Source organism: Cannabis sativa, unplaced genomic scaffold, assembly GCF_029168945.1.
Source record: "Cannabis sativa cultivar Pink pepper isolate KNU-18-1 unplaced genomic scaffold, ASM2916894v1 Contig3, whole genome shotgun sequence".
Taxonomy (NCBI): Eukaryota; Viridiplantae; Streptophyta; class Magnoliopsida; order Rosales; family Cannabaceae; genus Cannabis; species Cannabis sativa.
Window position 1 is genome coordinate 120,588 of NW_026870039.1, and position 26,751 is coordinate 147,338.

Genomic DNA, 26,751 nt, shown 5'->3' on the forward strand with positions numbered 1-26,751 from the left:
GGACTATTTTGTTGATTTCCTTGTATTTGTCGGCCTTGCGCCATACCAACTTATTCCCCAAGCATACCGCCTGCTCTCAGGCTTATTTTATTTTTATGCCGCACGCGGCTGGGGGTCTCCCAGCCCGGCGGAAATTTTATATTTTTACGAACTTGTATCCGTCCCCAAGAAAGGGGACAAACTTAAGGACGGTTTTTATGGGTTCCGGATCCACCCTGCTAACGAAGGGGTGGTTCCGTATAATAGGCAGACTCACGTTAAGGAGTACCGCCACCGATTTTTCTTCTCCTCCGGTTTTAGGGCCGTGGACCATCCGGAGCTGCTCACGGAGTGGGTGCGGATCCCACCTTACCAGCGGACGCTCACCACTCAGGCGTTCCTTCGAAGGGCCCAAGGCTTCGCCTCTTACGACCATACCGATCTTGACGTCGGGGGCTTGGTCACCACGGAGAATTGTAGAAAGGCCAAACTTATCCTTTCTCACCAATCCGTGGATGACTCCAACCTTTCTAAGGTTATCTGCCCTAACGTGAGGGCGCCAGTCGCGGAGAAGGCCTTCCGGGATGAGCTTATTGCTACGGCAGAGAAGAAGTACCAAGATTATCTCTACCGGAAGGCCCAGGAGAAGGCGTATTCCAAAGGCCTGTGCCTCTGGGAGAGGGCTCCGTGTGGGGAGCCCGGTGGTGCGGAGGAGCCAAGCCATTGGCGGGAAGTCCGAAGCTAAATTTTTTGATAAGATACTTCAAGAAGAGATTGGAGGTCCTTCCGCCGGGGGACCCCTTCGTCTTGAAGGTTCTTCCGAGAACCGTACTTCCCGGCCCCGGCCTTCGGTCCGAACCAAACTCGGGCGCTCCCGGTGCTAGCACTTCTGGTGCTGGTGGTAAGTCTCCTTTGATAATTCAATATGTTCCTTCCGTTGATGAGTATACCAGTCGTAGGCCCATAGGGTTCGACGAGCGTCTCCGTAGGTTTAAGATGCCGTCGACCCGGTGGGGGGATCATTTGAAGGAGTTTTATTTTACAAACTTAGGAGATTACCTAGGTCGGTCCCGGATGGGCCCCGCCCTCCGAACCTATTCCCTTAGGTCCGTCGGCTTACATAGCGTCCACTGGTTTCGTCCCTCGGACAGTTATCTTGGAGATGATCTTTTGCCCGGCATTAAAGTTCGGGACTTTGCTAGGGCCGAACTAGGGAGTCCGGTAGGAGTAGTTTATTTGTGCACCTCCTTGTAAGTAGCTTCTCACGGACTTTTAACACTTGCTTGTTTTATTGGAACAGTACCTCCATGGATGCCATCCCGGAACGGCCTGGCCGGGGTCCATACTCCGGTGGCTCCTCCGCTTTCACCCCTCTCCCCCGGCCCCTTCCTTGAAGGTTTCTTCCGGCGCTCCTCCCGAAACCATCGACTTGGTGGATGACGAGGAGGTGCTTCCGGGAGAAGGCCAGGGGAAAGGGTGGGACTTCTCGGAGGAAGCCGCCGAGGGTGCTGGAGACCCTCAAGCTCTCCCAGTGGTAGCAGAGGAGGACGAGGAGGAGTCTGAAGTGGCTCTGATCCGCAAGCGCAAGGGCAAGATGATCGCCCAAGACGAACCGAAGAGGCCTCGGAGGGCCGATACTCCCGCTCATGGCCTAGACGGCGGGGTGTCTCCGATGGAGGAAAATCCTGCTCCTCCTCGCATTGAGCTCACCCCGATTCCGGGGGATGAGGCAAGGCAGGAGCTTCGCATAGCGAAACACAACTACGCTATGGACGAGTACTCCCGGGGATATGCCGATGTGGAGGCCCTTAGGAGAATTCTGCGATCGGAGGTTGAGGCGAGCATTAACCATCCGGACTATCATGATCCGTGGAACCTCAACCTGGATCCTTTGGCAGACTGGTTCCGCCCCCTCCTAGGGCCCACTCTGGCTCCTTTTGCCGCGGAAATGACCGGTGAGTTCGCCTCTCAGCTTACACGCTGTGCGCCTAAGCGGTTTGCCACTTGCGCTTCCCTGAACTCTATCTTCCAAGTCCAGGACCTCAGCCATTCCCTCACAGTGGTAAGTACTTTGCAGTTTCTTGCGTTTCCTTTATGGTGTTTGCATTTTGTTTTCTTCCTTTGAGAAATTTCTCCTTACGTCCCGTTATGGTTCAGCTTGCAGCTGAGGCTGGTCGCCTCTCCAAGAACATCATAAGCCATGGCTTCGCTCTGTCCGATTTTGGGGACATGAACGATGTCAAGAAGGTCCTCCAAGACCTTACTGCGGAGAGGCAGATCTACCAGGAGGCCGCCGAACGCCAGGAAGCAGCGGCCAAGGCTAAGGAAGAGAGGGCCAAGGCCAGGGAGGAGGAGGCCATCCGGAGGGAAGCTCAGGCGGAGGACATGATCCAGGCCGAGGCCCAGCGGAGAGGCCGGATGGAGGCCCATCATCAGGAGGAGCTAAGGGCTCAAACCGAGGCTGCCGAGAAGGCTAGGCGGGACCTTCGGGAGGCCAGGGAGGCTTTGGACAAAATGGCCACCAAGGTGAGGTCTCTAGAGGAGACTCACCAGTCGGATATTGAATCCAAGGCCGCTCTGGCTGCGGAGTTGAAGGAGCTTCGGGACTATAAAGATCAGTCTATTAGGAAGGCCAAGAGGGCCGAGCTCCTTTCTCCCGTCTCCTGCGCCCGGTGCCCGAAGCGCTTTGATGATGGTGTCTATATGGCTTGGGCCACCAACGATCAGAGTATCAAGCTTTCTTTCTATCCCAAACCCGAGGACATGATTGCCAAATTTCGGGAGAAGAAGAAGAGACTTGATGCCGAGCTTGAGGCACGGATCGGACCTCGTCTTCCGCCGCGGGCTGACTGAGCTGCCCTATCATTGACCCAGATTGTACCCGTTCTTTTCATAACTCTTTTTTTTTCTTTGTACATACTTGCTGCTGCCTTAGAACAGTTTACTTACAGGCGGCAGCCTTTATTTAAAGGGGAGACAATTTGAGGCCTGTCCCCGGGCCATTTATATGTGTATGACCTAGCCTCCGGGCTAGGATATTTTTTTTTATTTATATATATGTGCGATCTTTTTTCCACACTTTATATATTTCAACCTGTCCTTTGGCTCAGGATTTCATACTTACGCCTTTTATTTTTGCGTATGTTTTTGACCTGCCCTTTGGGTCAGGGTATTTTACTTAGCTTAACCTGCCCTTTGGGTCAGGATGTTTTACTTAGCTTGACCTGCCCTTTGGGTCAGGATATTTTACTTAGCTTAACCTGCCCTTTGGGTCAGGATGTTTTACTTAGCTTGACCTGCCCTTTGGGTCAGGATATTTTACTTAGCTTGTTTTTGTTTGTCCGTGCGGTATACCCTAGTACCCCCCTGAGTGGCATAGAAACTTTGTTTTTAAGGCACTCAGTTTTATTTAATATAGAGGAGGCATACATTTGGACGGTACAAACCCTTTGAACAAAAGCTAAGTTTAATTCGCTACTGGTAGTATTTTCTGAGGTGATCGGCATTCCAGGCTCTTGGGACAGTAGTTCCGTCCATTCTTTTCAATTTGTAAGTGCCAGAGCCGATTTCGTCCTCGATTTCATATGGTCCTTCCCAATTTGGTCCAAGTACCCCCACTCCGGGTTCTTGGGTGGCTGGGAAGACCCTTCTTAGGACCATATCACCGATAGCGAATTTTCTGTTTTTAACCTTGGAGTTAAAATACTTGGTCACCTTCTTTTGATAAGCGGCCATCCGTATTTGGGACTCATCCCGGAGTTCTTCGACCTGATCCAGAGCTTCTTGGAGCAGGGCCTGATTGGTGGCCGGATCATAAGTCGTTCTCCTGTGGGATAGGAATAATGTTTCCACCGGGACCATTGCTTCACAACCGTATGCCATTGAGAACGGCGAGTGACCGGTTGTGGTTCTGGGGGTCGTCCGGTAGGCCCACAATACCCTTGGCAATTCTTCAGGCCAGTTATTTTTACAAGCCAGCCTTCTTTTCAAGGTGACCTTTAGGATTTTATTGATCGCCTCCGCCCGGCCGTTTGTTCGAGGCCGGCTACCGCGGAGAAGCTTTTCACTACTCCGTGTCGGTTGCAGAAGTCAGTAAATTCCTCGCAATCAAATTGCTTTCCATTGTCTGAGACTATTTTGTGAGGTAAGCCGTATCGACACACTATGTTTTTGACCACAAAGTCCGACGCCTTCTTAGCGGTTATTGTCTTCATCGGCTCAGCCTCTGTCCATTTGGTGAAGTAGTCTACTGCTACTATTGCATACTTTACTCCTCCTTTTCCCGTAGGTAGAGACCCGATGAGATCTATGCCCCAGACCGCGAAGGGCCAGGGGCTTGTCATCAGCGTGATCTCATTTGGAGGAGCTCTCGGTATGTTCGCGTACCTTTGGCACGAGTCACACTTTTGGACATAGTCTATACAATCTTTTTTCATTGTTGGCCAGAAGTATCCCTGCCTCAATATTTTCTTTGAGAGGCTGGGTCCTCCCGTATGATCTCCACAGAACCCTTCGTGGACCTCCAGCATGATTTGTCTAGCTTCAGGGTCCGATACACACCTTAAATAAGGCATGCTGAGTCCTCTCCGGTAGAGAATTTGGTCCATCATTACATAACGATGAGCCTGATACTGAATCTTTCGAGACAGTGCCCTCTCTTGGGGCAACTCACCTGTGGTTATGTATTTTATGATGGGGACCATCCAGCTGGGTTCTTGCCCAACCGTTTGTGTGGTCTCTTTTATTTTGATGCTTGGCTCTGCCAAATGTTCCACGGGTACTACCCCCAGCTCTTCGATCTCACTATCCGAGGCTAACTTAGCCAGACAGTCCGCATGAGCGTTCTTTTCTCGGGGGATTCTTTCTATTTTATAGTCCGTGAACTCGTGGAGCAGCTCTCGGACTATTGTTACGTACGCGGCCATTCTTTCGCCGCGGGTTTGGTATTCTCCGGACACTTGGTTTACGACCAGCTGAGAATCGCTGTAGACTTCCACCCTTTTGGCTCCTACAGCTTTAGCCAATTTTAGCCCTGCTATTAGGGCCTCATACTCGGCTTCATTATTCGAAGCTGTGAAGTTGAATCGGAGTGCTGCCTGGAGCCGCAACCCAGTGGGTGATATCATAGCTACTCCGGCTCCCGAACCGTTTTCGTTTGAAGCTCCGTCCACGAATACTCTCCAAGTGGGGATGGGTGGCTCCGGAGTATTGGCTGTTGCCTCGGCTTCATTACATTCGGTGATGAAGTCTGCCAAGGCTTGGCCTTTTACAGAAATCCGGGGCACGTAATGCAAGTCAAACTGACTCAGTTCCATTGCCCATTTGAGGAGTCTTCCGGAGGCTTCAGGTTTCTGGAGGACTTGCCGGAGTGGATGATTGGTCAAAACTCTGATTGGATGGGCTTGGAAGTATGGTCTTAACTTCCGTGATGCCATCAGGAGGCAGAACACTAGCTTTTCAATGACCGGGTACCTTGTCTCGGCCCCTATCATGCGTTTACTAACATAGTACACGGGATGCTGGATCTTTTCTTCCTCCCGGACCAATGCAAAGATCGACGGCATGTTCGGAAACAGCCAAGTAAAGGAACAAGTCTTCTCCAAGGACGGGCTTTGATAGGATAGGAGGTTTTGCCATATGGTCTTTTAACCTTTTGAATGCCTCCTCGCATTCGTCCGTCCATTCGAACTTTTGGCATTTCTTCAGTATGTTGAAGAAGGGTATGCACTTGTCCGTGGATCGCGAGATAAAACGGCTCAACGTGGCCACCTTTCCGGTCAAACTTTGCACGTCCTTATGTTTCCTGGGGGATGGCATGTCCAAGAGAGCTTGAATTTTCTCCGGGTTCGCCTCAATCCCTCTTTGGCTGACTATGAAGCCCAGGAATTTTCCCGACTTGACTCCGAAGGTACACTTTTTTGGATTGAGCTTCATGCCGTATCTCCGGACGACTTCGAAACATTCTTCTAAGTCGTCTGCATGGCTATTGCATGCTTTGGATTTGACGAGCATGTCGTCTACATATACTTCCATGTTTCGTCCCAGGAGGCTTTTAAACATCCGGTTAACCATTCTTTGATAGGTTGCTCCGGCGTTTTTCAGTCCGAAGGGCATGACTAGGTAACAGTATACCCCCTTATCGGTCCTGAAGCTAGTGCACTCCTGGTCTGCCGTATGCATCTTTATTTGATTGTACCCAGCATAGGCATCCATGAAAGATAGCAGTTTAAATCCGGAGGTGGCGTCCACCATCTGGTCAATCCTGGGCGGCGGAAAGCGATCCTTTGGGCAGGCTTTGTTTAGATCTGTGAAATCTATGCAAACCCGCCAAGTCCCGTTCGGCTTGGGCACCAGGACCGGATTGGCTAGCCATTCCGGATAGTATACGTCGCGGATCATGCTGTTGGACAAAAGTTTATCCACCTCTTTCTCTAAAGCCTCGGCTTTCGCCGAGTCGAGCGGGCGTCTCTTTTGTTGTATAGGGGGCATGTCCGGGTTGACGTTGAGGACATGGGTGATGACATGAGGGCTGATGCCGGTCATGTCCTCTTGGCGCCATGCAAAAACATCAATGGCGCCCTTCAGTGTTTTTATTATTTTATTTTTTTCCTCCGGATCTAGGTCTCTCCCTATCCGGAGTACTTTGGTGGAGTCGTCGTCGCACACTGGGATCTCTTCGACGTCCTCCATTGGTTCTACAACCCTTTCGGATCCTATACGAGGATCCAACTCGTCTTCTTCAGCCTTCTCTACTTCAGGGGGCCCCCGGACCATGAGTACTGGCAAGTGGGTGGCAACGTTGTAACATTGCCTGGCCTCTCCTTGGTTTCCCCTCACCGTTCCGACTCCGGCTTCCTGAGTAGAAAATTTTAGGCATAGGTGTCGGATAGAAGTTATTGCACCAAAGTCGACGAGGGCCGGTCGGCCTAAGATAGCGTTGTAGGCTGTTGGACAGTCTACCACCACGAAGGTGCAATACTTAAACGTGCTCTGTGGAGTGTCCGGGCACAGGGTAACTGGGAGCCTGACTTTTCCCATCGGGATTAGAGTTGTCCCGTTAAACCCTGTGAGCTGCGACCCGCTGGGAGAAAGGTCCCGGTCGGTCAACCCTATCGCAGTGAAGGCCTCCTTGAAGAGCAAGTTCACGGAGCTTCCATTATCAATCAGGACCCTGGCCACCACTTTATTTGCAATGGGGGTCTCTATGACCAGCGGGTCGTGATGAGGAAAACGCACCGTCTTGGCGTCTTCTTCCGTGAACGTTATGGGTTGGTCCATTAGCCGAGGCCTTTGAGCTGGGAGTTGAGTGACCTCCCACACTTCACTGTGCCTTGCGGCCTCGGCATATCTCTTTCGCTCCTTCCGAGTGTTTCCTCCGATATGGGGACCTCCGGAGATCATGGCTACCCGCCCATTAGGCCGGGGCGGTAGTCCGGGTATATGCTGGGTGTCACCTGCGGGAGCAGCTGGAGGCAATACTCCTGCTGTACCCCCTGGTGTCCCCGAAGGCATGCCCCCGGCCACCTGCCCCGGGTTAAGGTGGGGTAACCTATTTTTGATCCACTCATAGAGGTGGCCCAACCGGATCAGATTCTCAATCTCATCCTTGAGATTTTTACACTCGTTGGTGCTGTGGCCAATGTCGTTATGATATTCGCACCTTTTGCTCGGATCTCTCCGGGAGCTGTCCCTGTACAAAGGCTGGGGTCTCCGGTAATGCGTATTCTGCCTTGTGGCAAAGTAGACACGTTCCTGAGAGTCCGTGAGCTCTGTGTACTGGGTGTATTGGGGTGTGTACCCCTTCTTCTGGCGCTTCTCTCCCGTTCGGGTGCTGCCCTTGGAAGACCTCTTGCTTCTAGACCCTTGAGTGGGGCCTGTTAAGCTAGCGGTTGGGGCAGCCTGTGAAGGAGCCCGTCCATTCACCCCGGACGGATTGCCGTAATGGGAAGATGCCGGGGGCAGAGCTTGCCCTTGGTTGTACCCGGGAGTGGCAGAAAACTGTATGCCACTAACCGGAGGGGTCGCGGTCGGGACAGTACCCGAGGGCGATACTCCTGGCATGTATCCAGCCATCCCGGTTGGATAATAGCCTCCGTAAGCCACGATCTGGGCTTCTTCGAGGTTAATATATTTTTGGACTCGCTTCTGGAAGTCCTGAAGGCTAGCAGCGCCTTCTTGCTGTAATTCGTTCCAGAAGGGAGTCCCAGTACGGATTCCTGCTTGGAGAAGCGCAAGCTGTTGTCCGTCGTCAACCTTCTTGGTCTTCGAGGCTTCCTCTCGGAACCTCTTGATGTAATTTTTCAAAGTCTCGGTGGGTAGTTGCTTGATGTTAGTCAAGGCACTAACTTCCAAATTGACCTTCCTAGCGGCGACAAATTGTCTCCGGAAGTTGGTTTGGAGTTTGTTCCAACATCCCACCGAACCTGGTTCTAGTTTCTTGAACCACTCCTCCGCCGAACCGCTCAGAGTGAGGGGGAAGCATAGGCACTTGGCGTCATTGCTGACTCCGCATGACCGTCATGACTCGGTTGAATCGTGACAGTGATCGCCGGGCTCGGAGTTCCCGCATATGCCGCCATTTCGGGCATTTTGAAGTTTTTAGGGAGCTCCGCCTCCAGGATATGCTTGGCGCAAGGCTCCCGGTCCTCACTGTCCGAGTCGGAGTCATCTCCCTTCTGCCTTCGGGAGACTCGGGCAATATCTTTTCGAAGGCTGGCAAGCTCTGCCATAATCCCTTCGTTTACAGTACCCGAGGAGGCTTCGGGTCTGTATCTTTTTTGATCAAGGTGATCCCGGAGGTCACCTTGATTCCCATTGATTTGATTTCTCAAATCAACGGGTGGACATCTCTGTCCTCCTCTTCCTCTACCCCCCGGTTCCTGGTGCACGGAAACGCTCTTTCGGTCCCCTCGATCCTGAGGGCCAAGACTCCCTCTTTGGGGCTTGCCCCTCTGCGGACCTTTCCCTTTAGGGAAATCTGAGCGGACCTTGCGCGGATCCTGCGCCTTTTTCTTCCGACCAGGGGCAGAAGTAGGGTTTTTTGTTTGGTTTTCCTCAGCAGGGTGCCTTATAGGGCTAGGTTCCCTAGGCCTTTGTTGCTGGGAATTAGGCGAAGACGTAGCTGGCTCCTCCTCGAGTCCAGCGGCCATTGCCTTGGGATGCACGTGAATGCCAGCTGCCTCCATGGCTTTTTGCATGGCTAGCATCACCTCATGCATCTTTTGATTTTGCACTTTCTGAGCTTCGATCTCAGCTTCGTGATCGATGGCTTTTTGTCTGAGGAGCACCAGCTCTTGGTAGCTTCCATCATCGTAAGCGTATTCGTCGAGGTGTTCCTCGTGGTTTTCATCTGGAACTTCTTCCTCGGACTCCTCCGCTGCCCTCGAGGCTACATCCTCTTCATTGGGATCTTGAGCGTCTTCTAGAGGGCGAGGGTGACGTGTAGCTCTTGTCTCCACCATTGTTATGAAGTTAAATGCTTGTTGCGAAGCAGCTTTCCTCAGCTCTCAATGAAAGCACCAAAATGTTGACCGAGATTTTCGGCAACTGATAAAATATGAATATAATAATGAGCTGTAAGAAAGCGAGATGAAGACTTTTTACGTGGTTGGGGCGTTAATGAGCCTTAGTCCACGAGCCACTGATATTTATGGATATCTTTAATACAGATTCTACACTTGGGAGAATGTTTCTCTCTTTAATACAAAGAATGTTCTTGGTGAGTTTTTTCTCTGTTTGCTCTTAAACAGCCAAGATTCTCCGACCCCCTTAAATGAGCTTTGAGGGGGTATTTATAGTGTTTTTGCGGGGCAATCCCTAGAATTATACTTACACATGTGTCTGTAAGTATCCATAAAGTTGGGCATTTCCGATGAATATACCATGGGTGATGCATGGTCAAATCCCTAGGTGCTGTAGGGTTTTTATGGAGAATGTCCTTTTTGTCTTATGATTGACGTGACTCTTCGCAGAGTAGCCGTCACTAGACTTAAATGATCATTACTGTAGCGCTGCTGTTTGGGGGATGTGCCGTCAGACTTTATTGCGTGTACAGTCCCAACACGCTTCCTCCCATGCAGCATTAAATGCGACTTGATGTCTCGGGAGAGACCTGACACATCCCGGAGTGCCTTTGAGCTATGCTCGCTTCCGGGAGTACCTTGTACTCCGGGTGCATCCTCCTGGATCCGTGCGAGTAACGCTTCCTGGTGTCATTCAAAGACTTAGTAGTTCTTCTCAAGTAATTTGATCCACGTGTCCTTTCCTGACTGGTCCACGTATATTGGGCGATTTTAGGAGCAACAAATAACAAGTATGTTTTATTAACAGCCTAAATATGAATATCTCTAAAATAATAAAATTAAACACATAATAGTTTAGAAACCTTACATTGGTTGCAGCAGAATAATATGACTCCTTCCGCTCAGATTTCTAACCCTTGTTCCTTTCTTTCGAAGAGTATTATCAATATCTGAGCATGGATCTCTTTCTGTCCTTTAGGTTTGGTTACTACCATCTTACTCACTATGATTGAGTACTTGACTTGCTATGTGTTGGCATGACACTCTATCACTATAGACTCGAGTATGAAGAACAATGAAGGAGGCAAAATCACTATAGAAAGAATTCTCTCATCTACTAATTGTTAGAGAATGAAAACTATATTCTGTAGGTTGAAAAGTCAAGTGTTCAAAAAATTGGATGAGATGAGAACATCATGTTCTTTTTATAGTGTTTCAACTAGAGCATAGGTTTGAAATATATGAATTAAAAAAGAATTAAATATTGGTCAATAATTCACACTAGTGGCCGGCCATAAAGGGATCATTCTCTAGTTACAATTTTGCCACTTCATTTCAACCAGTTATTCTTCTTTCAATAATACCATATTTTTCAATTCATTCATATAAATGCCAAAACTATTTATTTAATAATTATAATTAATTATCAAATAAAATTGCCATTTATATTATTTATTAATTAGATCATACAAAGTCTCTTAATTAATAAATAGACTCCAAAACCTCTTTTCTTCACAATTAAGACCTTGCTTAGTAAAAATTCATAAATAAGATATAGTCTAATTTTAGAATTGTAATTGATTAATTAAAACCAATTAACTGAGTATGCAAGCAGTATTATCTCAATTAGTGAGGGGACCATGAGCCTATATAACCAAGCTTCCAATAAGTATATTTAAAATTTACCAAGTAAATTCCCTAACTTATTAATTCCGCCTTGCGCCACTACAGATTTGAAATTAAATTACACTCTCAATTATATAGAATGCTCTATATGTACCAAGATATAGATACATTATGATTATCCATTGTTACAATCCTAATAGTCGAAGATCATTTATAGATGATCTACATCGAAAAGGGACAAATTTACCGTTCTACCCTTCAATATATTTTATCCTTAAAACACTTAGCTACCTATAAATGATATTCCAATAAACTAATATAATTACTGAAATGAGGCCTCAATCATTTTTATCTCTATTCAGCCAAGCTCGAAGAAAAGCATCGTTTACTTCTAAATACTTAGAGAAGTTATAAATTTCATATCTATGATTAGCGCTCCCACTCAATAGAACTACCATGCTCCCAAGATGTAAATATCTGCCAGAACCATTAGTTAGTTTCCACAAACAACTTGAAGAACATAAATAATACAACTAAGTTGAACTTAACCATATCAGGATTAAGATCCATAGACCTAATATCAACCATTGATATTGACTTAGAAATATATAACGGTAAGTTTATGATCTTATCTAAGTTCAATATTGGTCTCATCCAATGTATACTCCATACATCTGATATTAGTAAATTTTGCCAATGCCCTAGAAAGGACATAACACTTATCCAAGGTGTAAGTATACCTTATCATCGATTATCATGTCAGTCTAATTCCAGTGAACAGAAAAATCATGGGAATTAAATTTTTGAATATATAATCATGATTATATTTCACTGTGCTGACGATATATACTATACTCATGAACAAATTTATATATTTACATATGTTCTAGACTTAATAGAATTTATACATAAAACATAATCATGAAATAAATCATGTGAATTATGCAACATAAAATGATTTCTGATTTTTTTATTAATTAGTAAATCTGATTATATTAAAATGAGTTTTATTTAGGCCTGACAACCTAACACTAATATCAATATGATAACTTTGATCCTATATTAATTTGTATAACAATTTTTTAAATTACACTCTTCTAAATTGTGATGAAGAGTTACAGAACAATTACTTAATTTTTGCTCTTCCAAAAATGAAGTACTAGTTTTATTATCACTTAAACTATATAATTTATTCAAATGTAGAATGGCATGAACAGTCGATTTAATAAAGACAATCCGAGCTGCTAACTCCGGTTTTCCATCGTTCAAACCTACAGTTCACTTTGTCGAGAATGAAAGCAAAATCTATAACTCTTTTGTTCTTGATATTCTATTTAGGTCACTTACATATATGATATATATTTATATATGGGTATGCTCTTAATGGGTATTACCCGTGTATGGGTATTTTATTCTTGACCATTGGATCAAATATCTAATGGTTGATATTTATAATCATTAATTAAATATTAAAAAATTAATATTTCCTATTTTGTATTCACTATATTCCTAAAATAGATAAAACTATTGATAGAAATAAAAAATTTATAAATGGAATTGTTATTTAAAAAATAAAATACACTAAAAAAATTAACAAACTATTTTTTTTAGTAAAAATCATTTTAAAGATTAAAAAGAAAAAAAGTGTATATTTATCTTTTTATAAAATTTCTTCATACTAGAATTCTAAATTGCATTACTGAAAATAAAAAAAAATAATAATTTTAAGCTTTAAACTGTAATACACATAAAATGTATAAGATTTTTTTAAACCTAAAATCTTTAATTTTATAATAATTAACAATTATTTATATTTTTTTTTTTAAATACTTGAGCTTACCAAATCTATAAGAACAAAACCAATGAAGAAAATTTTAACAAAAAAAAAAATGAAGGAAGAAAAAAGTGTCATGAACATTTTGAATAATGGCAATTGCCAACACAAGAATTTCAGCACAAAAAATTATATTTGACCCCTAGACAAGATTATCATCTTCTAATCCTAAAATTATAAATAATGTACAACACCTCATTAGTTATTCTAGGAGAATGATTCATGATAATATCAAAAAAATCATTGGATGGTAATAATATTTTTCTTACAATGATAGCCTAAGTAAGAACTAAGAAGTATTGTAGCATTTTATTTTTAAGAATATGAATAATATTAAGATAATTAGATTCTACAATCAAGCTCCTATTCTTCTAATAAAAAAAAATGCATTAATATACATGTAAATGATTTTTAGTTTTACAATAATAAATTATTAATAAACTCATAATTTCATAAAATAATAAACTAGTAATTTTAATTAATTTTTAAAAATAATTTATAATTTTTTTTTTCAAATTATTAGTTGTAATTATTATTTTCAATTTTATAAAAAATAAATATAATTTTTTTTTTAAAAAAATTATTTTTAGAAACTTGCCATAAAAAGTTTATTAGATTATTACCTTATTAATTTTTTTAAGTTCCCATCAATGGGTATTACCCATTAAGAAGTGTTCCATATATATATATATATATACTAGCAAAAAACTACGTGCGAGGCACGTATACTAAATTTCATGCTAGTTTTTTTTTATGTTAGTTGAAAGTGATACAATTAAAAATTAAAAAAAATATATTATTAGTTATTAGGTGAGATTATTATTATGTGTATCTAAATATTATAGTTTATAATATTGTCAATTAAAAGTGAATACCGAATGTAATATATTGGTGTTTAAGAAAGTTTGATGATTTAAATATGTTCTTAAGTTAATCCAAAAACAAATTAAAAGTTGATGTTCCAATACTTAAAGAAACATTACTTAAATAGGTGTAAGATAAAAAGAAAATTAAAAATCAATCTCTAAATTATTAATAATTGAATATAACATTTGTCTAAAAATTGTAGATAAGAAAACTAATGATAGTCATTAATGGATTTCAATCTTCATTTGCTTCGATAGAGACAATAGTGTAATTTTTATATTTTGTACTTTTCATTCTAGCCGGGTCCACATATATCTGAATTGTCTATTTTTTCGTTGATAAAAATATGGTAGTGTCGACAAAGCGGCAGTGTTCTTGCAAACCGTGATGTATTTTCATTTAAAATGATTAGACATGGTGTGCATAGCTTATTTAATTAAAAAATCAACTTATGAAAGGCATGTAAAACTATTTTATTTTTTTTTTAAATTACACCTCTGCAGTATTAATCATTGGTTGGGCAACAGTACACGAAAATATTTTTTCCACAATATCTGCGAACATGACAGCAGATAGGCTTTTTGTATTGTCATCAAGTTCAACATATGTTATAGCACTGTAAAATGCATAATAAGATTGTTAGTATCTTTTTTTATTTTAACTTAATTTCAATAACATCATATGTTTTTTGTAATGAGTTGAGATTCTCCTTCTCTTTGGTTTCAGAAAAAACCCTAAAAGTGCATCACCCTTCTCCCCGACCTAACTCCGATAGAAATACTGAATCGTTTTTCTAACTGATATATCAATTAACTTGGTATGTGATTCTAAATTTAAAGACAAACCCAAGAAAATAAGCACAAACTATATATTTAAATTAAACGGACCATAAAACATACATTCATGTATACTAACAGTATCATAATTAAGTTATTAGAACAAAAATAAATATATCACAAATAATTGAAAAAAACAGACAAGTTTCAAACATCAAGAGCTGAGACAATGGGAGAGGAAGTGAGGGCAGGAATTTTAGTTGGCCAAAATGGATAGACAATAGGGAAGTGTTGTAGGCGAATTCCAAAAGCATGATAGCCAGGATCATCTAGAAACTGATAAAATTTTTCCATCTTGTCTTCCCTAATATCATATTGGTAAACATGAATATTGTCAAATAGAATGAACAAAACATCACCATTGGTGGGATGGAAAGCCATCACAACCACATACTTAGACTTAAAACCAATTCCCCTCTTCTCAAACTCATGCACCAAACTCCATGAGCTGGTCTTCCCATCATCACCATTGTTATTATCATAATTCAATTCCCATACTTTGACAGAATAGACCCTCTTCTTTCTAGTCATGAAGGTAGTAAGTGAAATCCTTAGCCGCCCTGAACCAGTCCAAGACGAATGTTAATACAATACTTGCGCCTCCAATCATGGGGAAAACCTAAAAGAAATTGAATAAAATTGTAATAATTCCATCAATATTATTTGATTTAATGGGGTTTGCCTAAGAAACTTGAAAGTAACCCTTGAAAAGTTTTATTATCTTGTCCTGCTTTAACTGTAAAACTACGAACAAATTCATTAATTAATTACCAAAACATAAACTCAGCTATTCAAGGAAGTATAATTAAGGTAAACTATTAAACTGAACATCTTATGAAGTGAACAATTCTAGCTACTTTCTTACAACATTCCAATAACATGTAATTGGATTCAAACTATGAAGATAGATCGAGAGCTAAAAATCGATGGGTCAATTAAAGGAAGGAAGAGTCAATTGCAACCCAAATTGGCTCAATTATATAATTGAGTTTACTGATATGAATTTTTTAGAAGTTTTAAAATTCTAATCGCTGTATTCTTAGGTAATAGAGAATTCATTTCAATGGGATCTTTAGGAAGCCCAAAAACATGGGTAACATACCTTAACAACAATCTCTTTACAAGATAAATTATATGAGGAAAAAAATTTCAATAATCAACTCTTTCATATCACTAAGTAAACAACCAACAACATCCTTTTAATACATATATCCTGTTTTTCAACCTCAGATGGTTTAACTACTATCATAAAACTGTATAACATTTTAACCTTTATCACAGACTAAAATTATTATTTTCACTAACTATAGTACTTAAAATTATTAGCTATCAAATTTTAGCCAAAAATTGATACCTTTAGGGAACGCGTAGATCTATAATGTCTCTGCAATTCAATCTCTTTCTATTACCATTACACATGAGCTTTCATTAACACCAAACAATAAAAGATCATTCTCAAAACCTTGTCAATAAGTGAAACAAACATAATTAATATGATGCAAGTAAACAAACAATAAAAACACCAACAAAAGAGATAGAAAAAAAGAGGGTTATGATTTAATTACTCCTTCATCAGTTCGGCTATTGCTTGCCCATGCAATTTTCGGAAAGTTTCCATAATTACTATCTCGAATACCACCGGCCTTAAAAATGGCAATTTCCAGTTCTTTTTCTATAGCTACATTTCAAAATTCTAATGCTTGTTTAGCAAGACCCCAATCCACCAATCTTTAAGCTGAATGAATTATATGACTCTGGTCAATACAAAAAACATATACAAACACCATACTTTCCCCCCAATAAAGACACCACAATTGTAGCAACAAAAAAAACAATAACGAACAATGCATCAATCTCACGAAATGGAATTAAGCTTACTGGATAATGAATGCTCGTCTCGTTGCATTTGTAAGCCTGAAAATAATTATATAAACAAAATGAAAAGCTATTAGAGAGTTGGCAAAATATTAGGAACCAATTGATAATTTCATAGGATATGAAATGAATCTTTGTAATCGGTACCAACATAGCCAACTCGCATAACTACTTTCTTCTTTCGTAAGGGTTCCCATTTCCCCAAATCAATTATTGTATCTTGGGTGGTAAAGGACGCAGAAGAAGTAGAGAAGCAAAGCCCAAACTCCTGAATGCAAAATCTCAAATCTCAAAATCACAGTGTATATTGCCTCACGATCATCGCACCCAAAGATTCGGACGAACAAAACCCAACATCAACCACAAACGAAAAGCCTTCCTAAACAGATTCAACTTCTGACCTGGAAACAAAAAATAAAAACTAAAAAACCAAAAATAAAATTGAAAGAATTTTTTATTTATTAAAATATATATATGTATATCGAATTTTGGCTGTTGGGTTCTTTCTCAATCCTCTTAAACCTACATTTCATCAAAAAAAAAAAAAATTAATAAATTCAAAAGCAAAAACAAAAACGAAAAATAATAATTATAATTATAAAAGTTAGAATTAGAAGAGCAATCTACAAAAACATAAAATAATAATTATAATTATAAAAGTTAGATTAGAAAAGCGATCTTTTATTCAAGGAAACAAGGTTATTATTATCATTCTTTTTCGTACCAATCTCATCAGAAAAACTCAAACTTTTCTTTTTTGATTGGGTTCACATTTATTGTTTTAGTTTATTGAATGTTGTTAAAATCAGTGTATATGGTCTCATGAAATACTTTTTGTATTCAGCGTTCGTCCATCACCGAAACCCCTAAAGTCTACAATCAAAATCTTATCATTTCGGAACTTAAACCTGTTTGTTTTATTTTTATTTTATTATTTTATTATATATAAATAATATTTTATTATTTTATTAAATATAAATAAAAAGTTACCCATAAATTTCTCATAAACCAAGAATTCAGTTATATAGGCACACTTTATATAGAATAGATATATATATATATGGCACACGACTCCCTCCCACACTGTACTAGCTGCGGACACTACATAATAATATGAATTATAAGAATTGAACTTTCTCCAATTATTGTCCATTTACCATAACAGTGAGTGTTACTATGAAGGTTTTGTAGTAGACCCATTTATATTCTCTATTTGTTTTAGTATTTTTTTTTTAAAAAATTAGTCTATTTTTTGTAATCGTATATATTGTACCAATTTATGACTACACATCAATTTTTATAAAGTTTTAAAACAGCAAAAATTATAAAGTAAACAATCAATATCAATATCAATATCAATATCTATATATAAAGGAAAGCACCAAAAAATTCAAGTGACATTCCCTACATTTTTTTATTCTATTTTTCTTAATTTTTAAAAGCTTGACATTTTCTCCAACAAAATAAAATAAGAGATGTGTTGCATTAATTTTGCACATTAATTTTGTAACATTTGATATCTATTAGTATTCTTTAGAAAATAAATTAGTCTTTATTAAGCACAAAAAATTTCATGTATCACAATAATTTTATAAAATTAATTTTTTTTTTTTAAAAAAAAAGTCATGAAAAATAAAAAGCTAATGTAAAAATAATGACAAACCCATAATATTCTAACTATCATCTCTTTGCATTTAAGAAAAAAAAGTTATATCATCCATTTTGTATTTTAGTATATTTTTTTTTATATATTTTGTATTTCTATATATTAAGTGTAAATATCATCCATTTTATATTTGAATATATTTTCTATATATTTTGTATTTCTATGTATTATGTGGAAAAAATAATAAATTTTAAATTTATTTTGTAAAAAAATAATTAAATAAATACTCAATGTTTACGTATATATAATTGAAAAAACAATGGAGATGTAAGGTGATTTCTAATCTTCTTTTAGTTTATATCATCTATTTTTCTTTTCAATAAATTTTACTCATAAAAATATTCAGTTATAAAAGTAATGTATTATTAATAAAATTTATGATTAATTCATTCATTATTAGTAAATACAATGATGTATATTTGATATCAAATATTTACATAGTCCACACTCTTTCATCTTCCTATTTAACTAATATAATAATTATTATTTATAATCAATATTAACAATTGTACATTACTCTTGAAAATTCAAAAGATTACACGTTACTATATATAACATTTATGTTTTGGTGTTTGTGAAGACTATAAAATTCCTAAAAATTACATACTTATATATATAGGTATTTAACTTTAGAAGCTCCAAACGCTAAATCATTCCATCTCTAGAAAACTACATGATAAAAAGTCATTTTTATGTATTTAGTTTGGAAAAACCAAAACTCCAAATGCTAATCATTTCATCTCTAGAATTACACGTTAAAAAATCACTTTTATGTATTCAGTTTAGAGAAATCAACTGAATTTGGTTTATTATTATTTAATTTATTATGATTTTTACGGTTAATATTGTTTAGTCTCTCTTTCTCTCTCTCTTTTTTTTTTTTCTTTTTTCTTTTTTTAAGATTTTGGTCTCTATTTTTTTTTCTTCTATTCTTGTATGAGCCACTAAAAATATTCAAGTAGTATATATTATGAAATTAAAAAATATTATCTTTATTTGTTGGGTTGATTTATTTGTGTTGTTTTTACATGATATTTTTGCAGGGTTGGTGAATAAAAGAGAGAAAGAAAAATGTCTTCAAAGGAATAGGTATATTCTAATTGCTATGGTGGCAAGAAAAATAAAATAAATTAGGTCAGTCATTTTTTTTATCTCTAATATATCTCATAATTCTATTTTTATACCATCCGTTAAAAAATATTCGAGTATGATGTATTTGTCTTTATTTGTTCATTTAATTTATCAGTGTTATAATTCTTACATAATATTTTGCAAGATTTGTGAAAGAGAGAAAGAAAAATATCTTTAAATGACAATATGTATTATGATTACTAAGGAAGAAAAACAATTAGATCTTTCTATTCTATTTTTATTTTAATTTATTTTTATTTTTAATATATTCTTTTACAATCTTATTCTAATGACTTCATATTTTCTATTACAAAATAAAACCAAAGTATATCTATGTATATATCTATATATTTATATAATTTTTTTTGTTAGGGTAAATAAGGTGGCCGCTTAGATAAATTTTCAATTTTTTTTTTTTTATTTTCTCAATTTCTCAATTTTGTTAATTTTTCTTACTTAATATTAATGTAACATTTAAACTAAATAAATAAATAAACCCTTCAAATTCTTCTTATTAAATTCACTTATATTTATATAAATAAATTTATTTTATTATTTAATAATAATATAGCATTATTATTTAAATGAAATTAGTGATAATAATCAACGCCTCTTTATTTTTCTCTTATATATTAACAATAGTTATTAAGTGTTTATTGTGATAATAATTAATTAAAACAAATCATACTCTATTATAAATGAAGCCACCATATTATAAGATGAACCCTTCTTATTGTTAGAGATTTTATAACAATGGAAGAAAATTAAGATTTATTACAACTCTATTGTAAAATAATACAAGGACTAAAATAAGAGATTGATTAAATATATGTTACAATACATATATATACACTATATATTATATATATATGAAAGGTAGAAGAGAAGATTACAACACATGCAATATAAAATATGTATATATATAATAAGAGAATAATATATATATAAACACTCACTCACAACCTTGAGTGTAGATTAGTGGGGATCACCATGACTTGAACAAGGTATTACACCTTTGTCCAAAAGCTTATTTCCCCCTATCTCTAAGCACTAAGGGAACTCTCTAGGAAATAGCTTTGGGAATTATCAAGCCTTAGGGTTTTCTAGCAAAGTGCTTTCTTGATAGAAAACTTCATCTCTTACAAATGAGCACCAAAGACCTCCTTTTATAATGTATAGGTGATCACTTAGAATTCAAAATACACAACACTCATTTCTCTCATATAAATGAGTATTAATATAGTTTGTAACAACTATATTTCATACCATTTGAATCCTATCATCAAATTGTGTAACAACCCTTTTATTACACTAATAATGTGTGATCAACACATGAGTTACAAGTGACAACAAATTGTAACTCCTCTCCAAGTTACAACATGTAGGTTACAAAAGTGTAGGTTATAAAATCATAGGTTACACATTTATTTACCATACACTTAATATATTATTCACATATATTTATCACATTTTAATCTACTTTATTATTATATTATAAAATAATATAACACTTATAGATAAGTTTATTAGACTATATATGACCAATAGCTCTAGATAAGATTATGATTCTGTTTAACTATTTTTTTTTATTATGTTAAAGTTTTTTATTCAATGATAATTTATAAGTAGTTTAATAATAATTTTATTTTTTCTATTGAACTTTTTATAGATTTTGGTTTCCATGAAACACATTTTATTTGGATTCTAAAATATTGTTCTTATACACAAAAACCAATTTGAGGTATTTTTTACATTTGACTTTTTTTATGTTTGTGAAAATAGATTTATAATTTATTTTATGTATATATTCATAATTGTTTTCTCAACCATATTATTTGACTATATCTATTATTTAAGATTTTTATTTATTTTTTTTTTTTTGTAAAAGGAAAAATTCAATAATGTAAGATTATTATATATGAATATATTATTACTTATTTTATAGTGATAATAACATATGTCCCGACTAATTTAGGGTTAAGTGATAAACTTGGCCACAAAGAAATACAAAAGACGATTTTATTTATATTGTGTGATGATTAATTTTGTGCTAATCATATAAAAGAGATTTATTATATAGTATTCATATTATTTATTAATTTAATAATAAAATAATATTCGATTTAAAATTTTATTCATAATAAAATAAAATATTAACTTTGTTATATATATAATTTTGAAAAGTTATTAAAACCGCGCGAAGCGCGGTACTATTCTCTAGTTTATTATATATAAAGAAATAATAGTTGCACGTGCAATTAAATATCACTTTATTTTCAGCACTGTATACTATTTTAAATTTTTTTAAAAATTTACAAGTAATCCTATACAGCTGTAATATATGTGATCATAAAAAAACTTTAACTAAATTTTTTTCTTCATACCGAAACAAATAAAAAATTTACCGAAACAACTCTTTAAATAATGTAATATAAACTCCGCCTAAGGTAATACTAGCATCATAGCATGGCGTGATTTAGTAATAAATTCCACATATCAAGACGATATGTCATGATGTTCTAGATCTAGAGTGGTCGTGCCTTTAACATTTTTCTCATTATAATTCATTCATTAATTGAGTAGAATTTCTCCTTGTTTTTTTCTAACTCTTTGAAGAATGAGTTATTTTAACTCAACTATTAAGAGTACTCTTCATGATAGTGATGGTATGATTATGATACCCAATTCATTTTTTTTTTTTTTTTGAAAAATACCCAATTCATTTTGATTGAAAAGAACACGAAAACGATGCCTTTTATTTTCTTGGCATAGTAAAGCTTCTTTATGAATATAATACTCACTGTTACTAAGAATCCAAGTGAATAAATGAAATGTCTTTCTTGGTAAGACTAAGACATGAAAGCGATGGTTTAAAATATTTTAAGAACCACATGTTTGAACTTTCGGATTATGTATGACTTTTGCACAAAATTTATGATATTGTAGGACAGTTCTAATTACTAATTAATGATAATAATTACTAATTACTAATTAATAATTATAATTTATTTTTCCCGTATACTCACTCTCAAGTGTTGTTATTTTACATTAATAGTATCTAGCACTATTTAAAAATGACATTTTGCCATTAGTTAGTAATAATTTACAAATGAGAAATGTTAAAGGGAAGTATTAGTGCTTAATACCCTCCTATGTGTCAATATCGTTATTGATCCAATTAAGTATCGAGTTTCATATAGTTTAACATAATAATTTTTATAGAGTATCACTAACTAATCGCAATGCGATATGTGGAGAAGGTGTTATTAGGCACCACTAATGCTTAATAACAATACTCTTTACAAATATATCGCATTAAAATTATATAAAATCTATACTTCATTATAATAATAACTTGTAAATGATGGGCCTTTTAGTATTCTAGCTACATCACTCTCGTTTTTGGATTCTAGCTACACCACCAATACCATTAGTTGCTCACTCTAATGTCATAACAATTGACAACTCATAACAAGTGACAACTCACTATAAAAATATGATTAGCCTAACATTATTTGAGATAACACGGTTATAAATTTAATAATATTATAATTATTAAATTAAAATTATTGAATCTCTTGGCCATGATCAAACTCAAGTAACAAGAACAGAGAAACAAGAAGAACAGAGTATAGAAGGAAAGAGAAAGAAAGATTGAAAGGAAAGGAAAGAGAGAGATTGTTTAACCAAAGATCAATCTTATTCAATAGGTAAAATGATTGTACATGATTATATAGTGACAGATTGAAGCTTAGAAAGAGAGAATTAGTTACAGTAGGAATAACAAACTCTAACTGAATCTTGATAACAACTAACGACAATAACTGTCACTAACAGTACAGACCATATACCCTTAACACGGCCCCTCAAGGTTACAATTCAAGGCTTCTGCAGCAGTAGATAGGTCTTGAATTGTGAGCTTGGAACAAAAGAGGGGAAAGCGTTCACTGGAGATTGCTTTGGTAAGACCATCAGCAAGTTGGTCAATAGCTGGGACATGCTTGACATGAACCAGTTTCTGCAGCACTTTCTCACGCACGAAATATAGATCAAGTTCAATATGTTTTGTTCGTGCGTGAAGAACAGGATTGGCTGTGAGTAGTATAGTGCTGAGATTATCACACCACACAACAGGTGGTTTAGAGAGTTGAATTTGAAGCTCTGTGAAGAGAGAGTGTATCCAGGTTATTTCAGCCACAGTATTCGCGAGACTTCGAAATTCAGCTTCAGTGCTGGAACGGGAAATAGTATGCTGCTTCTTACATTGCCAAGCCACAAGGTTGTTACCGAGAAAAATGGTAAAACCAGAGGTAGACCGACGATCATCTGGATCGGTTGCCCAGTCAGCATCACAAAATGCAACAATGTCAAGGTCTGGTGGTCGTTTTAAAGTTAAACCGTGAGTGAGAGTGCCACTGAGATATCGCAGAATGCGTTTCACGGCAAGCCAGTGAGTGAGGAGTGGTTTGTGCATAAACTGACAGACCTTATTGACACTGAATGAGAGGTCAGGTCTTGTGATGAGTAGATACTGAAGAGCTCCAACTATGGAGCGATATAATTGAGGATCCGACATTGGTTCACTACCATGAGCAGAAAGACGAAGACCACTCGTCATTGGTGTTGGAGATGGCTTGGCATCATGCATTTGAGCTTTTGCAAGTAAGTCACGAGCATATTTGGCTTGAGATAGATGCAGACCAGTTGGTGTTTTATGAACTGCAATGCCCAGAAAGTAGTGAAGATCACCAAGATCTTTTAACGAGAATTTGTCATTGAGTGCAGCAATCAGATTTGACACTACTTGAGGGTCACTCCCAGTGACAAGAATGTCGTCCACATATATAAGAACAAGAGTGGTGAAGGTGGAGGTATGTTGGATGAATAGAGAGTGATCCGATTTGGAAGGAAAGAACCCCAACTGAAGCAGGCACTGGTGTAATTTGTCAAACCAGGCTCTAGGAGCCTGTTTGAGGCCGTATAGAGCTTTGTGTAGTTTACACACAAGTGGAGGTGTTGATGGGATTTCGAAACCTGGGGGTTGTACCATGTACACCTCTTCTTTGAGATCACCATTCAGAAACGCGTTGTTAACATCTAGTTGTTTGATGCACCAACCATGAGACAAGGCTAGAGTGATAACAATGCGAATAGTGACCGGTTTGACAACGGGGCTAAATGTCTCTGTAAAGTCGAATCCTGGCTGTTGATGAAAGCCTTTGGCTACTAGGCGAGCCTTGAACTTGTTGTGAGTGCCATCTGAGTTTTCTTTGTGTCGAAATATCCATTTGCACCCTATAGGTTCTCGACCAGGTGGTAATGGAACAAGTGTATAAGTAGCATTGCGAATTAAGGCAAGCATTTCATCAGACATTGCTTGGTTCCATTGTTCGATTTGTAGGGCTTCCTTCACTGTTTTGGGAATTTTGAGAGCCATGTACGCCTTCATTTTTCGAATACCAGATTTGCCACGAGTTTGCATAGGATGGGAGTTGATCATGGGAGACTGAGTAGCTGCAGCAGATGAGCTTTCAGTGGGAACAACAGGAGGAGATGCATGACCAGTGAGCGTAGGAGCATTAAAAGGAGCAGTAGTTTCTCTCAGGCCTGATTCTTGTGTAGTCGCACCATGTTCAGTATTAGCAGCACTGATATTATGAGGGACAGTTGGCTCTGGAGGAGGCTGAGTTGAATTTGCTGGTGTTGACACACCAGAACCCTGCAAAGGCACAAGATAACTTGCCAAGTTTGGCACAATTGGATTAGAGGGTGTAATTCTTTCATTAATGATATTGGATGAGGGAGTGTGTGCTGTAGGAATGATAGCAGATGTAAAGAATTCATCATAGGCATAGGAATCAGTGTCAGATGGAGAAATAGCAGAAAAAGGGAATGATATTTCTTCAAAGATAACATCCCTTGAAATATAGACACGACCCGAAGCATCTAAGCACTTATAACCCTTATGATTCAAACTGTATCCTATGAATGTACATGGGGAAGACCTGAACTGGAGTTTGTGTTTATTGTATGGGCGAATGTTGGGAAAACATTTGCAGCCAAAAGTTTTTAGAGTTGTGTAATCAGGTGTAATAGAAAAAAGTTTTTCTATTGGAGAGACATTCTGTAGGACAGGAGTTGGTAGTCTATTGGAGAGATACACAGCTGTTCGAAAAGCCTCATCCCAATATTTTAATGGCATAGAAGCATGAGCAAGTAATGTTAAGCCATTTTCAACAACATGCCTATGTTTTCTCTCTACTAGACCATTTTGTTCATGGGTTGTGGGACAAGGGTGCCTATGCAAGATGCCAAATTGTTTAAGTAGATCTGTGAATGGTCGAAATTCACCCCCCAATCTGTTTGTAGACATTTAATTTGTTTTCCCAATTGCAATTCAGATTCGGCTTTAAATTGAGAAAATGTTCTTAAAGCATCAGACTTGTTCTTTAGTAAGTATAGCCAAGTGAATCTGGAAAAGGCATCAACAAATTGAATATAGTATCGATAACCATTGACAGATGTAGTTTTTGCAGGACCCCATAAGTCAGCAACAACAAGTTGCAGGGGTTCAGAATAGATGGTGAGAGACGATTTGGGAAATGGCAATTTATGTATTTTGCCTAAGCAACAAGCAGTACATACAGAGAAATGGTTTTTATTACTGATCTTTACATTACAAGAATCAAGAACAGATTTGACAATCCTTTGAGAAGGATGTCCAAGCCTATTATGCCACAAATCGTAGTCAGATATATGAGAGGGAGAGCTCTGAGGACAACCAGTAGCAACTGGGTCATTATTCTGGGGTAGGGAGGCTGTCAAAGCTCTTGGGGAGACACCAGGTTGTGGGACTTGAACACTGAAGTGGGAAGGATTAAAAGTATAGAGGCCATTCTGGTGTATCCCAGTGAGTAGAATGGCTTGATTGACCTGATCTTTCACAAAGCAAAAATCAGCATGAAACTCAAAAAAAACATTATTGTCACGGGCAAAACGAGAGACACTTAATAGATTTTTTGTGAGTTCAGGCACATGTAAGAGATTATTTAGCACAAGTGGGTGAGATGAATTAGAATTAATGAAAGATTGACCTATGTGTTTGATAGACAGACCTGATCCGTCGCCAACATAGAGCTGATCTGGGCCTTCATATTCAGTGCTACTGGTCAGATTTTGAACATTCGGTGTGCAGTGATTTGTTGCTCCAGAATCAGGGAACCAGCTGGTGTCATCTACTTGTGAGGTTTGCACAAGATTGGCTTGAGTAGTAGGGGGAATGGAACCTGGAAACACCCCTGTAAAGCTTTTATCGAACCTGTAAAAGCAGTCTATTACAGTGTGTCCTAGCTTGTGGCAAAGCTGACACTGAAGACGATTAGGTGTTGTGGAAAATCTGCCTCCTCCTCTGTTGAA

General features: G+C 37.7%; 1 protein-coding gene across 21 annotated transcripts; it reads right to left on the bottom strand.

Moving 5' to 3' along the window:
- Positions 1–14,681: 14,681 nt before the first annotated feature.
- Positions 14,682–17,452, bottom strand: LOC133033170 (uncharacterized). 21 transcript variants are annotated; one of them, XR_009685527.1, is made up of 6 exons: positions 17,263–17,358; positions 16,686–17,060; positions 16,542–16,577; positions 16,229–16,398; positions 16,018–16,125; positions 14,682–15,282 (listed from the first exon to the last, which is right to left on the bottom strand). XR_009685527.1 is itself a non-coding variant. In XM_061107794.1 (4 exons), exons 2-4 carry the CDS (start codon positions 16,733–16,735, stop codon positions 14,811–14,813), a joined length of 495 nt encoding a protein of 164 aa, XP_060963777.1. In that variant the 5' UTR covers positions 16,736–16,939; positions 17,370–17,452; the 3' UTR covers positions 14,682–14,810. The 21 variants fall into 21 exon arrangements, 6 of the variants coding, with proteins under 6 accessions (XP_060963777.1, XP_060963775.1, XP_060963774.1 ...); XR_009685539.1 differs by lacking the exon at positions 16,229–16,398 and having other exon boundaries at positions 14,682–15,223; positions 16,018–16,085; positions 16,690–17,060; positions 17,263–17,402; XR_009685529.1 differs by lacking the exon at positions 16,229–16,398 and having other exon boundaries at positions 16,018–16,085; positions 16,690–17,060; positions 17,263–17,402.
- Positions 17,453–26,751: the final 9,299 nt, after the last annotated feature.